Source organism: Pelophylax lessonae (assembly GCF_965119305.1).
Source record: "Pelophylax lessonae genome assembly, chromosome: 5".
Classification (NCBI taxonomy): Eukaryota; Metazoa; Chordata; class Amphibia; order Anura; family Ranidae; genus Pelophylax; species Pelophylax lessonae.
The window spans coordinates 460,360,505-460,373,638 of NC_138772.1; the positions used below are offsets into that span (position 1 = coordinate 460,360,505).

Sequence of the window (13,134 nt, forward strand, 5' to 3'; positions counted from 1 at the left end):
TTGACAGCAGCAGGAGCCAATGGCCCCGCTGCTATTTCTCAGTCAATCAGGAGAGTGAGTCCCGGATGGCTGAGGCATTCATGGACATCGCTGGATAGAGAGGGGGCTCAGTAAGTATTAGGGGGGAAGGGGGGCTGACTGCACACGAAAGGCTTTTTATCTTAATGCATAAAATGCATTAAGAAAGAAAAACCTTCTCACTTTACAACCCCTTTAAGCTAGAGCTGAATAAAATGAGAATCACATTTTTTTTGTTTAAAATAAAGATCACGATTCTCTCACAATTCATCTTTCACATTATACAAAAAAATTGGGCCAACTTTACTGTTTCGTTTTTTTTTAATTCATTAAATTGTATTTTTTCCCAGAAAACGGCATTTGAAAGACTTCTATGCAAATACAGTGTAACATAAAAAAAAATTGCAGTGATCGCCATTTTATTCTCTAGGGTTGCTGCTAATATATATATATATATATTTAATGTTTGGGGGGGGGGGGTTCTAAGTAATTTTCTAGCAAAAAATACTGATTTTAACTTGTAAGCAACAAGTGTCAGAAAAAGGCTTAGTCTTTAAGAGGTTAAACTGACTTAGTCCCGGTTCACATTTGTGCGATGCGGGAACGCTGCGAATATGCAGCGTGATCCCGCTTCGCATCCGCACCCCTGGCAGTTCACACTGCCATATGCGATACGCAGGGGATGTCAATTAAAAGTTAACGACACCCCCAGTTGCGATCGCATATCGCAGTGCGATCTTCAAGTTCGCACAGAATCGGATCGCACTAGTGTGAACCACAATGCGATCCGATTCTGCTGCGAATAAAAAAAAGGGTCAGGTGCGTGTTTAGTGCGGATGCAGTGCGAATTCAGCCATACAAAGTGTATGGCTGAAATTTGCACCGCACATGAGATCGCATGTAATTTAGGAGCAGTGCGCTCTGAAATACATGCAATCTCCGTGATCGCATTAATGTGAACCGGGGCTTACAGACGGAAGATCATTCCTTTGATCTAAAAGAAGGAAATGATACATTGTAAAGCATTGTGTTTATAGTTATCTTGCAGCCTTAACAATGTTGATAAAATTTGCTGGAGGCTCTTTCTTTTTTTTTTTTTTTGACGGCTCTGAGTAAGCAGAGAACAGCTCTGCTCTGTATGAATCAAGGAGATGCCCTTTTAAAATCGTGAGGGGGGGGGGGGGGTTAATCGAGATTGCGATTTTTTAACGAATAATAGCGCAGCTCTACTTTAAGCTCATATCTTGTTGTATTATTTGTAAAGCAATCCTGACTTCCTTTGGAAAAAGCTTTTGATTATAAAAGTCGAATGCTTTTTATTGTATGTTGCAGACTATCATTAAACTAGTGGATGGAAAATTGATACAAACCCAAAAGTGGGAGGGGAAGATAAACACTATAACACGAGAAGTACAACATGGTAAAATGATAACCGTAAGTAAGCACCATGGCTTTACCTTATGGACATTTTTGCAGTGTTTATCGCTGAAACAGCCTAAACACTAGAACACTAGAAAAATATTTTTTTTTACATCCAATACGGTTAACAGAAGACATCTAAACCCACAAAAATCAAATGCCCAGAGCCCACAACTGGATTAACTAATATTTTCAACAAAAATGAAAAAATGATGTTCCACTAATATAAGGCTGCAATAAACTAACCATTATCAACGTATGTGTTTAGTAGTTGTAGAATACATCTATCTAAAATGGTTTTAGTCTCGGTTCACACTAGCGCAGCTTCAAAGTTGCCTGACTTTGAAGCCGTTCTGCGCAGCCTGATTTCATTGCGGCTTGCAAACAAGTCAATGCAAGTCGCCCAAAGTAGTGCAGGAACTTTTTCTATGCCGGACGACTCAAGTCGGTTCCATTGCACTGAAAGGGGCCTTCTTGTCAGGTAACTAAGTCACAGGTCGCCTCAGTGTGAACCGAACCTAAAATAAATATTTAAATCGTCTTAAAGTACTAATAGCCCTTCTAAAAAAAATAAAAATAAAGAAGGTTTGGCTATAGATACACCTTAGGGCTCATGTACGCTACAGCCTCTAAACGTGAGTTTAGGAGCTTTTAGTTTTTTTTGCCAAAGCTCCTAAACTCAACTCCATAAAAGCCTATGAGTCCATGTACACAAAGGCCTTTACAAGAGTTTAGAAGCTGCTGTAGTTTGGGGAGGTTAAACCCCCCCCCCCCAACCTCTCTCTCCTGGATGCGAAAAAATTGCGTTCAGGATAGGGAAGTTTTGCATTTTCCTGCGGTTGGCAGTCAACCCAGTCTGTGTACATGAAGCCTTAAAGAGCTATTAAACCCACACCGAAAATATAACATATTGCAGCTTACCAATTATTAGATGTGCATTAGTTTTCTTTTTTCTAGGCATTTTTCATTCTGTTTTCACCTGGTGATCTGGCCACTAACACACTTCCAGTATTAGAATACCTCTACTTTGGATGAAGGAGCACAGGGGCACATTTGGACAGCAGCATATAGCAAGCCTTTCCCAAGCTTGACTGCTGTATTTAAATTCAGGAGCTGGAGAGCGGTGCTCTGACTAGGGTGTTCAACTCCCAAAACATGAAACCCATAGCATATGCAGCCAGCCACTCGGTGTACTCTTGACAGCGCCTTTTATTATTAAAAAAGAATAGCGCACACATGCAAAAGAAATGACTATAAAATATGGAGACAATCCATAAATAAAAATGGGGGTTTGGTCCCACCATATGGCCATATCGTGCTCAAGCCCACCACTACGTCAAAGTACCCCATTATCAGTGGGTCCTACACTATCCATAAAAAAGGGGTGAATCCAGCCTCTCTAACCCTTGGAGACAACACTTCTTGCTGGGAGAGATGTGCTAATGCACTACAAGGGACTCCTTCTATATCTACTTGATAGTGGACACTGATAGAGTACAGGTGTGTGTGGGGGGTGGGGTGCTCAACCTCAGAAGTCTGGTCAAACCGAATACATAATAAACAAGCAAAAAATTGGGGAGCAAACCCTGAACATGTATATCTAAAGCCTGTGCAGCTATGAACCAAGCGACATGTATATTAAAAAAGAATAGCGCACACATGCAAAAGAAATGACTATAAAATATGGAGACAATCCATAAATAAAAATGGGGATTTGGTTGCAGCATATGGCCATATCGTGCTCAAGCCCACCACTACGTCAAAGTACCCCATTATCAGTGGGTCCTACACTATCCATAAAAAGGGGTGAATCCAGCCTCTCTAACCCTTGGAGACAACAGTCCTTGCTGGGAAAGATGTGCTAATGCACTGCAGGGGACTCCTCCTATATCTACTTGATAGTGGACACTGATAGAGTACAGGTGTGTGTGGGGGGTGGGGTGCTCAACCTCAGAAGTCTGGTCAGACCGAATTATTGGCTTTTATTGGCTACACATAAAAGGAAACAGTATTCAAAATGCAAATCTTTTTGGCTCACACAGCCTTCCTCATAACATTCAAAAATGTTTTAAAATCCAACATACATGTGCATCACATAAAATTAGAATATCATCAAAAAGTTACTTTATTTTAGTAATTCAATTCAAAAAGTGAAACTCATATATTGTATATAGATGTGTTACACACAGAGCGATATATTTCAAGCATTACTTTCTTTTAATTTTAATGATTATGGCTTACAGTTAGTGAAAACCCAAAATTCTGTATCTCAGAAAATTAGAATATTACATAACTCCAATAAAAAGAAAAAAAAAGGAATTTTAATACAGAAATGTTGGCTTACTGAAAAGTATGTCCATGTACACTGTAGTATGCACTCTGTACTTGGGGCTCCTTTTGAATGAATTACTGCATCAGTGCGGTGTGGCATGGAGGCGATCAGCCTGTGGCACTGCTGAGGTGTTATGAAAGCCCAGGTTTCTTTGATAGCGGCCTTCAGCTCGTCTGCATTGTTGGGTCTGGTGTCTCTCATCTTCCTCTTGACAATACCCCACAGATTCTCTATGGTTTTTAGGTCAGGTGAGTTTGCTGCCCAATCAAGCATCAGTGATACCATGATCATTAAACCAGGTATTGGTACTCTTGGCAGTGTGGGCAGGTGCCAAGTCCTTCTGGGAAATTGAAATCAGTATCTCCAGAAAGCTGATCAGCAGAGGAAAGCATGAAGTGTTCTACAATTTCCTGGTAGAGGGCTGAGCTGACTTTGGACTTGATAAAACACAGTGGACCAACACCAGCAGATGAAATGGCTTCCCAAATTATCACTGTGGAAAATGTTGCATTTCATTTAGAAATCAATGTCCCAGAGTTTGGAGGAAGAGTGGAGAGGCACAGAATCCAAGTTGCATGAGGTCCAGTGTGAAGTTTCCAGAGTCAGTGATGATTTGGGGAGCCGTGTCATCTGCTGGTGTTGGTCCACTGTGTTTTATCAAATCCAAAGTCAGCGCAGCTACAATTCTCCCTACAATTCCTTTTACACTTTTTATGTGCAGAGGTCATTGATAGATGCCCAGGCTGAATGTATGCAGCATGCATCAGTTATTTGATAATTATTCTATGATTAGTTTTGCATACCTAATCATTCTTAATTTTTCAAGGACGCAAAAATATTTTATTTGGTATTCTAAAAAATACTGGACTAAAAATGCCCCCCCCCCTTTTTTTATTATAGGCTAATGTAGCAGGATTCCCAGCCGTTTTGCTGGATGTGGGTCCGCCAGGGTTACCACTAGCAACAACAGCACACTTAAGCCTGTTCTCCAAGTGTGAGCACTGAGACAAGAAACAGTCCGGCATCTTTGGTCTTGTATTTATTTAGGAACTTGGATGGGAGAATGTAATGAGTGGGATACTCCTCTGGCTGATCTATACAAAATATTATGGGACACTGAGAAAAATGCCTCTTGACGCTGGCTGAATGCCGGTCAACGCCCGTTGGCGCTACTTATCACTGACTTGCTGTCTGTTAAAGCGGAGTTCCGGGCACAGATGTCATTTTTCAATAAGCATACCCCCGGGACAGTCAGGGCTAGCACATTCCACAATGGATAGCCTCTGATCTGTCCCGGTTCGCACTTACCTTTTAGAAGAAATACTTACTTATAAAATTTCTTCCACAGCGTTTCCATCTCTCTTGTGGGCAGCTGAAGCCGGCGCGGTCCTCTTCTGCTTCTTCTTCCGCGTCTTCTTCTCCCAGAATGCGCCGCACCGGCCCCTCTCGTCACTTCCGGTGCGGCGCCGCATTCCTAAACAGCTTCTGGGCATGCCCAGAAGCTGTTTAGCAGGGGAATGCGGCGTCGCCCGGAAATGACGTGCGGGGCCGGTGCCGTCGCATTGATTCCTGGGAGCGATGACGTTCAGCTCCCAGGAATCATCGCGAGGCAGGAAGTGACGGGGTGAGCCGCGGCGCTGAGGGAGGAAGTACTCTGAGGTGAGTATTTATGATCTACAATTACAAGGTGAGTTTTAAAAAAAAAAAAAACTAACTATCCAATTCCTTTTCAGGTTATCCAGAACTAGCGGACGGGCACAAAAAAAAAACATAGATTTTGTGCCCGGAACTCTGCTTTAACTTGAACTGACTTCTGACACTCCCCGGTGATACAAAAGTCCTTTATACTGCTCCCTTTAGCCCTCCCGGCTGAGGTAGCTATTTGTGAACACTGCTGCAACTCTTAACTCTTCAGGGCCCACACTGGCACCCTCTCAGGGTCTAAACTCTGGCACCCCTTTCTAAATCCTCTGTACAGGTTAGCTGGCTCCTAGATCCCTCTGACCTTCTGGAGTGGTCCCCTATCCTAGGCAGACCCAGGGGTAGTGTACAGTACTCACGACACTACTTTCTTGAAAACTCCAGCCCCCACAGCTCCGCTTGGTCCTCAGCACACTGGATCCCTCTCTGCAGCTCAGCTCAACCTTCTGTCCTCTTAGGCCAGCTGCCTAGGACACCCGCCTCACTCTGTCAGGAGGAGAGACAGCCGTCACCTCCCTCCTGGGACTCTGCTTCCCACCAAAGATGCCCTGTCATGTGCTCCCCACAGACTTATACCCCCTCCCAGGATGCATTGCGGCAGATTCTGCCCTCTGGGATGGATACAAGCCCTGGTGTGCTATTGGTCAGGTTTCCTACACTGTCTAGTAAGAGCCCTCATTGGATACAGTGGGGAGACTCCCCCAACTCAACAGTCACACATGACAGCCTATCTGAATAATTGGACCCTGCTGATAAGCAGACAAGGTCTCCCCTATAGGTTACCTAGCACCTACCTGAGAGGGTTCTACACCAACAAATACATAAAAAAAAAAAAAAAAAAAACATGTTTTGGTTCAATTATTTTCAGCTGGGATTAAGAGCGATCAATTGTGCTGGTGTCTCTGAAAGGGGAAAGCATTTAGAAATGTATCTGCAGCCCAGGGCTTTGTGCTGGGAAACAGTTATACAGATAGTGGGAGTAAAGGGGTAAAGGAAACCTGTGATGACAGAAATATGTAGACTGCATGTATCTGAAAGTAAATGTTATTGTCTAATCTATGCCACTGCTTTTCTCAAACCACTCTCAGATCCTGGACCCTTCTACTTCTTCTATAGAATATTGTTTCCAGTACTAAAGTCACCCTGTTTTGCTTCTGCCAGTTGCACATATGTACCATCCTAATGCCCCCTGCCCCCTCTGGCCACCAGAAGTCCTTACCCTTCTAATATGACAGTGATAGCCTCCTGAATGGCCAATTAAAACGCTCCAGCACTGTCACATGAGAGGAAAGGGATGCTCATCATACCTGGAAGTACTGGGTATTTCTTCTCACTCCCGGCCTTTGAACAGAGCAGTGGGGGGGAGGGAAGGAAAGGCACTATATGCTCCTGGTGTTGGCAGTTAGATGAACCTGTCTCTTAGACATTCAGAACGAGAAATTTAGATTTGTTTTGATTCATCAGTTACAAAAATTCTTTAAGTTCACTTACTGTAATTTGTTTTCTGAATTAGTGACGTTTATTCGAATTCGATTGGAATTTTCAGAATTCGGTCAAATTTATTCTAATCGAAATTTGAATTTCGGAAGATGGGTATATTCTTACTTTTTCATACTATTCTCCTGTTTTTTCTATTCTATTCTTTTCTTTTTTATTCTATTCTTTATTTTGTATTATATTATTTTCTATTATTTTCAAATTTAAATTTATTCTATTTGAAATTCACATTTTAGAAGATAGTTATTCTTTCTATTCAGTTGTGTTTTTTTTTTCTATTTTATTCCATTATTTTCCATTCTTTTTTATTCTATTATTTTGTATTCTATTCCAATCCAAATTTATTCTATTCAATTTTATTCCATTGGAATTCCAAAAGATGGTTGAATTCTATTTTTTTTCTTTTCTTTTCTATTCTTTACTTTTCCATTCTATTCAAATTCAACTTTTTTCTATTCAAATTTATTCTGTTTGAAATTTGAATTTCAGAAGATGGTTATATTCTTTCTATTTTAGTCGATTCTGTTATTTTTTATTCTATTCAATTTTTTTTCTATTCTATTGTATTTTTTTCTATTCTATTCCAATTTAAATGTATTCTATTTGAAATTCAAATTGCAAAAGATGGGTATATTCTATTTGATTATATTCTATTCTATTCCTTTATTTTGTTTATTCTATTTTATTCTGTTCTTTTATTTTCTCTTCTATTTTGTTCTGTTTTACTCTATTCTATTCCTTTATTTTCTATTATATTCCTTTATTTTCTATTATATTTTTTCTATTCTTTTATTTTCTATTCTAATGCTTTATTTTCTATTTTATTCTATTTGGAAACTCGAATTTAAATAAAATCTGAAAATGATTTGAATCACATTTTTAAAAGTTTTTCATTCAAATACATTTTCGTCCAAAATGTTTTCATTATTTCAGATTTGTTTAAATTAGTTACTATTGTAATTCAGAAATTCAAATACATTCAAATTTCTGAATATCGAAAAATTCATCTGAATTTCGATTTGAAACAAACTGCAAATGTCTACTGTCTCTGCATGAGCAAGCATGAGTTCACTTTAACTCTTTTTTGTTTTATTTTAAGTGTGACTAATATTTGTTTTCTTTTTTTTTATAGAATCGCATGTATAATAATGTGAAGTGTCATCGGGTCTTTGAGAGAAAATGAAGCTTCAGACAATAATATGCTTTACAATACAGCATAAGTTCAGTTCAATGAGCAGTGTCTTACAGAATGAGTGATTTTTAAAACACCTTTGTTATATCTGTGCAAAGAGGTTTTCAGATATCTTTTACTTTTCTTTCTCACATTCAATAAAAAAAATGAACTAATCAGAATGAATTACTCAGAATCGCTGTCTGTTTACTTTAAACATTCTTTCAAACATGATGAGAATTTGGCTTCAGCTTTGTGATAGAGAGTTACAGCAATCATAGGTATATTAGCATTTCATTAAAGGTTCATAGTTCCAAATTCTTGCTCACAGCGGACAGACTGGCTGAGGTTACACTTTGCTTCAATTTGAAATCCTTTTCACTATTATGGCTGGTTTACATCTATAGACCACAGCTTACCCCTTCACGCCAATGGAACGCAAATATGCGGCCTCGCCTTCAGGGACTTGTACTGGAGTGATGCCTGCAGCTAGAGGCATCATCCCGTTACCGTTGTTTAGAGCCGACGGTCGGCCTTTTTGTAATGAAAACCAATGTGGCTGAGCAGCCGATCGGTTGTCATTACAAGGAGCGGAACTTGGCGTTTTAAATGCTTTTAAGTGCAGAGGAGGGGTTTGGAGTCTTTTAGACCCCAGATCCCTCCATAAAGAGTACATGTCACCAGTGCCGGGACAAGGTCATCCAGTGCCCAGTGCGAAGATGCCAAACGGCACCCCCCCAAACTCCCCTTCTTCCCGGTGGAGTAGGGGTCGAGGTAAATTGCAATGAGTGCAGCACTTCTTTTCGAAACATATGTAACATATGAGTTTATCCGCAGTACACATTCTATCCTGCAATTAAAGTTGGGGCTCACAGTGATTTAGAAATAAATTCCCCAACATCAGTGTAAGAAAAAATGCCCCTGCATCTTTTATGGCTTTAATTCGATTGTATCGCAGCAGTGGAGAGGTTAGTTGTGATGTGTAATTGATAGGCTCCGCTACGGTCTATCATTGGTATCTGCTCTAATGTTTCGTTTCTATAGCAGGGTTTATGACTCCTCTGGACGCTACAGATCAAGTGTTTCCTCTTTCTTGTTTTGCTACGAGTGATGCAGATCGATCTGTTCCGATGTCCCTGGCTCACGGCTCGGATGGGAGACACTCAGCCAATAGAAACAGAGCACTGTGGGCTTGATCAGCCTTAAATCAAACTCCTGACATTCAGACTCCACCCCTACCGATTAAGTCAACGCTAGATGCTTGGACGTAACGCGTATAGGGGGCGGAGCCTGTCTGTCACACGTCACATCCTCTCCTGTATATACACGGAACTCTGAGACAGCGTTCACTGCTGAAGTGCCGTGTTTGTAAGTTTTACATCTTTAAATAAATCATCCATTTATCATATCAGAGAGCATTCAATCCTCTTTATTTATCTCTCCTATGCCTGGGGTTCATCACGAGTAAATCACCCTGAAACGAGTAATCACGAGGAGTAATGGCCCTGGAAATACCTGTTATTCTCCAAGTAGAGATCCATCCGTTAACCCTTCAAGGGTATTGTTGTATCCGACCCATAGGTGACTCTTGGGTCAGATAGGAAGGTGAGAGGAGGATTTAGGTGCATTTAGGAGCACGCTCAATTGTGTATTTTCATGGAGGTGTAGGAAACCTGGTACACTTTTGGGTCCTATTTATTGGACATTGGGACTTTATTTCTCACTAGATTGATTTATATTTTGTATATCACTTTATTTATCACGAGGATCTATGTGGATTGTTTTTACATCACTTTGAAGGTTATTTGAGGTGTTCTATATTTATTTATATTTCACTTTGGATTATTTGATTTTGTTAATTGATATTTATCTAGCGCAGCACATTTTGTTGGTTTATTAAGTGCTACAAGTGTATAGCCGGCAGTATTAAACCCCAAAACCAAAAATGTATTATATTGCATAATTATGTATTATATTACATTGTTTTCACCTGGTGATCTGGCCAGTAACACACCTCCTGTATTAGAGTGTCCTCAACTCTTGATGAAGAAGCACCTTTGGACAGCAGCATTGTCAGTCTGGGGGGAGGGGAAAGTTAGATTTACTAACATATTTAGATACACTAACAAATTGAAGCCAAACCCCAGCTCACACTGCAGTTACACAAACAGTTGCAACAACTGTTTTTTACTTTTGGGATAAATAGGTTTTACATAAATAAATAAAGGCTTATGATTATTGCAAGCACCCCTGTTAGTGTTAGGCTATGTGTACACTGGCCCCACTGGTCGTAACTCTTCTGGCAGCAGAAAAACGCTAAACATGGCAAAAAAGTGGTACAACATTTTTGCGTTCTTTGCCAAATATTCCTCTCCTGAACGCAGGGGCGCTTTCAAGAGAGGGATGTTTAACTCCCCCTAAACTCTGCTAAAAGCCTAGCTGTACATGGACATGTGGGGTTGATTTCCAAAAACTGGAGAGTGCATAATCTGGTGCAGCTCTGCATAGAAACCAATCAGCTGCAAGGTTCTATTGCCAAAGCTTAGTTGATCTAGCTGACTTTAGAAGCTGATTTGCTACCATGCACAGCTGCACCAGTAACTGAGTGCACTGGTTTTGTAAATCTACTCTATAGGCTTTTATTGAGTAAAGGGGCTTTGGCAAAAAAAAGCCAAAAGCTTCAAAAAATCCCGTCTAGCAGCAGTGTACATGAGCCCGGAGCAACAGCAGTGTACGTGAGGCCTAAAATGGTTTGTCTCAACCTTTTAACTGCTACATCTGCACAATAGCTTGTTCTGCTGAAAAACAGCAGACTTACTGGCTGGATCACCAGATGAAAATAAAGGAAAGAAAGCCTAAAAAAGAAAACAAATGCAGCCATCACATCTAAGAATTGGTAAGCTGCAATATAATAAATGTTTACTTTTGGGTTTAATACCACTTTAAGCACCTGCCGACTGCTCACAGTAATATTACTGCGGAGTGCGGCTCCCCTGGGTCCAGCCACGTAGATCTATGTCACTGGACTGCTAGTGATTCCGGCGGCATGCGTTTAGACACAGCAGGAGTCCGGCCGCGGGAGGAGCGGCTCTGATTGCCGCTGCCCTCCCCCGATCGTCAAGGAAACGAAGAGAAGACCTGCCTGCTTATGTAAACAAAGCAGGCAGATCTTCTCAGTGACAGACAGGCAGAGATCAGCAGATTCAGCATAGCTGAACCTGCGATCTCTGTGTCTGTCACAGAACCCCCCACATGTCAGTAAGCATGAGGCATACATTTAACCCCTTGATCACCAACAGTATTAACCCCTTCCCTGCCAGTGTCATTATTACAGTAACAGTGCATATTTTTAGCGCTGATTACTGTAGTAATGTCACTGGTACCCCCAAAAGTGTCAAAAATGTCAGTTAGGGGTCCGATCTGTCCACTGCAATATCGCAGTCCCAAAACCATAAAAATTACATAAATCTTACCTGTAGTTAGTAGACGCAATAACTTCCGCGCAAACCATACATCAAAATACGCTTATTGCGAATATTTTTTTTAACAAAAATATGTAGCCGAAAACAAATTGCCCTAAAATATTAAAAAAAATTAGATTTTTTTAATTTTTTTTTTTCAGAATGTCATATAGCAGAATGTGAAAAATATTGTTTTTTTTTTTTTTTTTTCTTTTTTTCAAAATTGTCGCTCTTTTTTTGTTTATAGCGCAAAAAAAAATAAGAAAAAAATCACACAGGTGATCAAATACCACCAAAAGAAAGCTCTATTTGTGGGAAAAAAAGGACATCAATTTTTTTTGGGTACAGCGTCGCATGACTGCGCAATTGTCCGTTAAAATAACGCAGTGCTGAACCACAAAATAGGGCCTGGTCAGGAAGGGGGGAAATCCATCTGGTCTTAAAGTGGTTAATTTTGGTAAACTGTTTTATGGCAAATTACAACGGTGATGCTGTTTGAAGCATAAAAGTGTTTATTTATCATAACATACTGTATTGTTCAAAGACATCTTTTACAGCAGCATACAAAAGAAAAAAAAAGTAAATGTATAGTAATGTTCTGTCTTGGTGACAGCAGTCAAACTTGTCACGGCTATTAATACACATTGCAATGGTCATCTGAGAATTCTCCTCTGGCCACAAGATGGCATTAAAGCTTCTACAAATATAAACACTGACCTTTTATACCACCAATTCTCTTTTTTTGGGTTTGCCGGAAAAACATAAACCAAAAATAGGTGTGAAGTCCTTTGAAAGTGCTAAATCAGCATAGCTTCCAACTGTCCCTGATTCCGAGGGACTGTCCTTGATTTGGAACAAAGTTCCTCTGTCCTCCTCATTTGTCCCTCATTTTTCTGATCTATATAGTTTTATAAAAAAATGCACTTTCTATCTTTCAAAAAGTGTTTCCCAGTGCTAAACCTTTCATCCAATTTCTAAATCGCTGCATCTGTAAATTTCAAAAGCCAATATAAAGGAATAGCAGTGGTAAAAAAAAGCACTTGTGGGTTTAACTAATCTTTTTTTTTTTTTTTTTTTTTTTAATTTTCCTTTAATTAACCACATCCCGCCTGGCCTATAGCAAAATGATGGCTGGGGTTTATTTGTTGTGAATGGGCATCATATGATGTCCTCCACAACATGCCCCTCGTGCGCACCCTGGGGGCAATCAGTGGTGCGTTGTGTCGCTCAGACACAGTGTATCTCCGATTACGGTAAAGAGCCTATGACGTAGGCTCTTTATCATGTGATCAGTTGTTTCCAATCACAGCTGATCACTGTGTAAATAGGAAGTGCTGGTTATTGACGTTCCTCTCATCACACTGACGGTGCGTGAATAGAGAAGAGCTAATAAGAGCCAGGAAATGCTGCCCTCTAGAAAATGGGGTAGTCCGGTTAATGACTGCATAAGAACAAACAAGCAGAGTGCGCTGCAGCCTAGTGCATTATCCCAGGGGTAGTTTATTATGTAAAGGTTAAAAACATACTCCCAAACA

General features: G+C 40.3%; 1 protein-coding gene across 1 annotated transcript in view; it reads left to right on the plus strand.

The window, feature by feature from the left end:
* The window catches only part of LOC309555713 (myelin P2 protein-like), a 63,882-nt gene extending 55,623 nt beyond the window's left edge, over positions 1-8,259 (plus strand). Inside the window, exon 4 of the mRNA XM_082257772.1 lies at positions 8,100-8,259. Within this exon, the coding sequence (XP_082113898.1) occupies positions 8,100-8,150 (51 nt within the window). The 3' untranslated portion in view covers positions 8,151-8,259. The remainder of the gene's footprint in view (positions 1-8,099) is intronic.
* Positions 8,260-13,134: the final 4,875 nt, after the last annotated feature.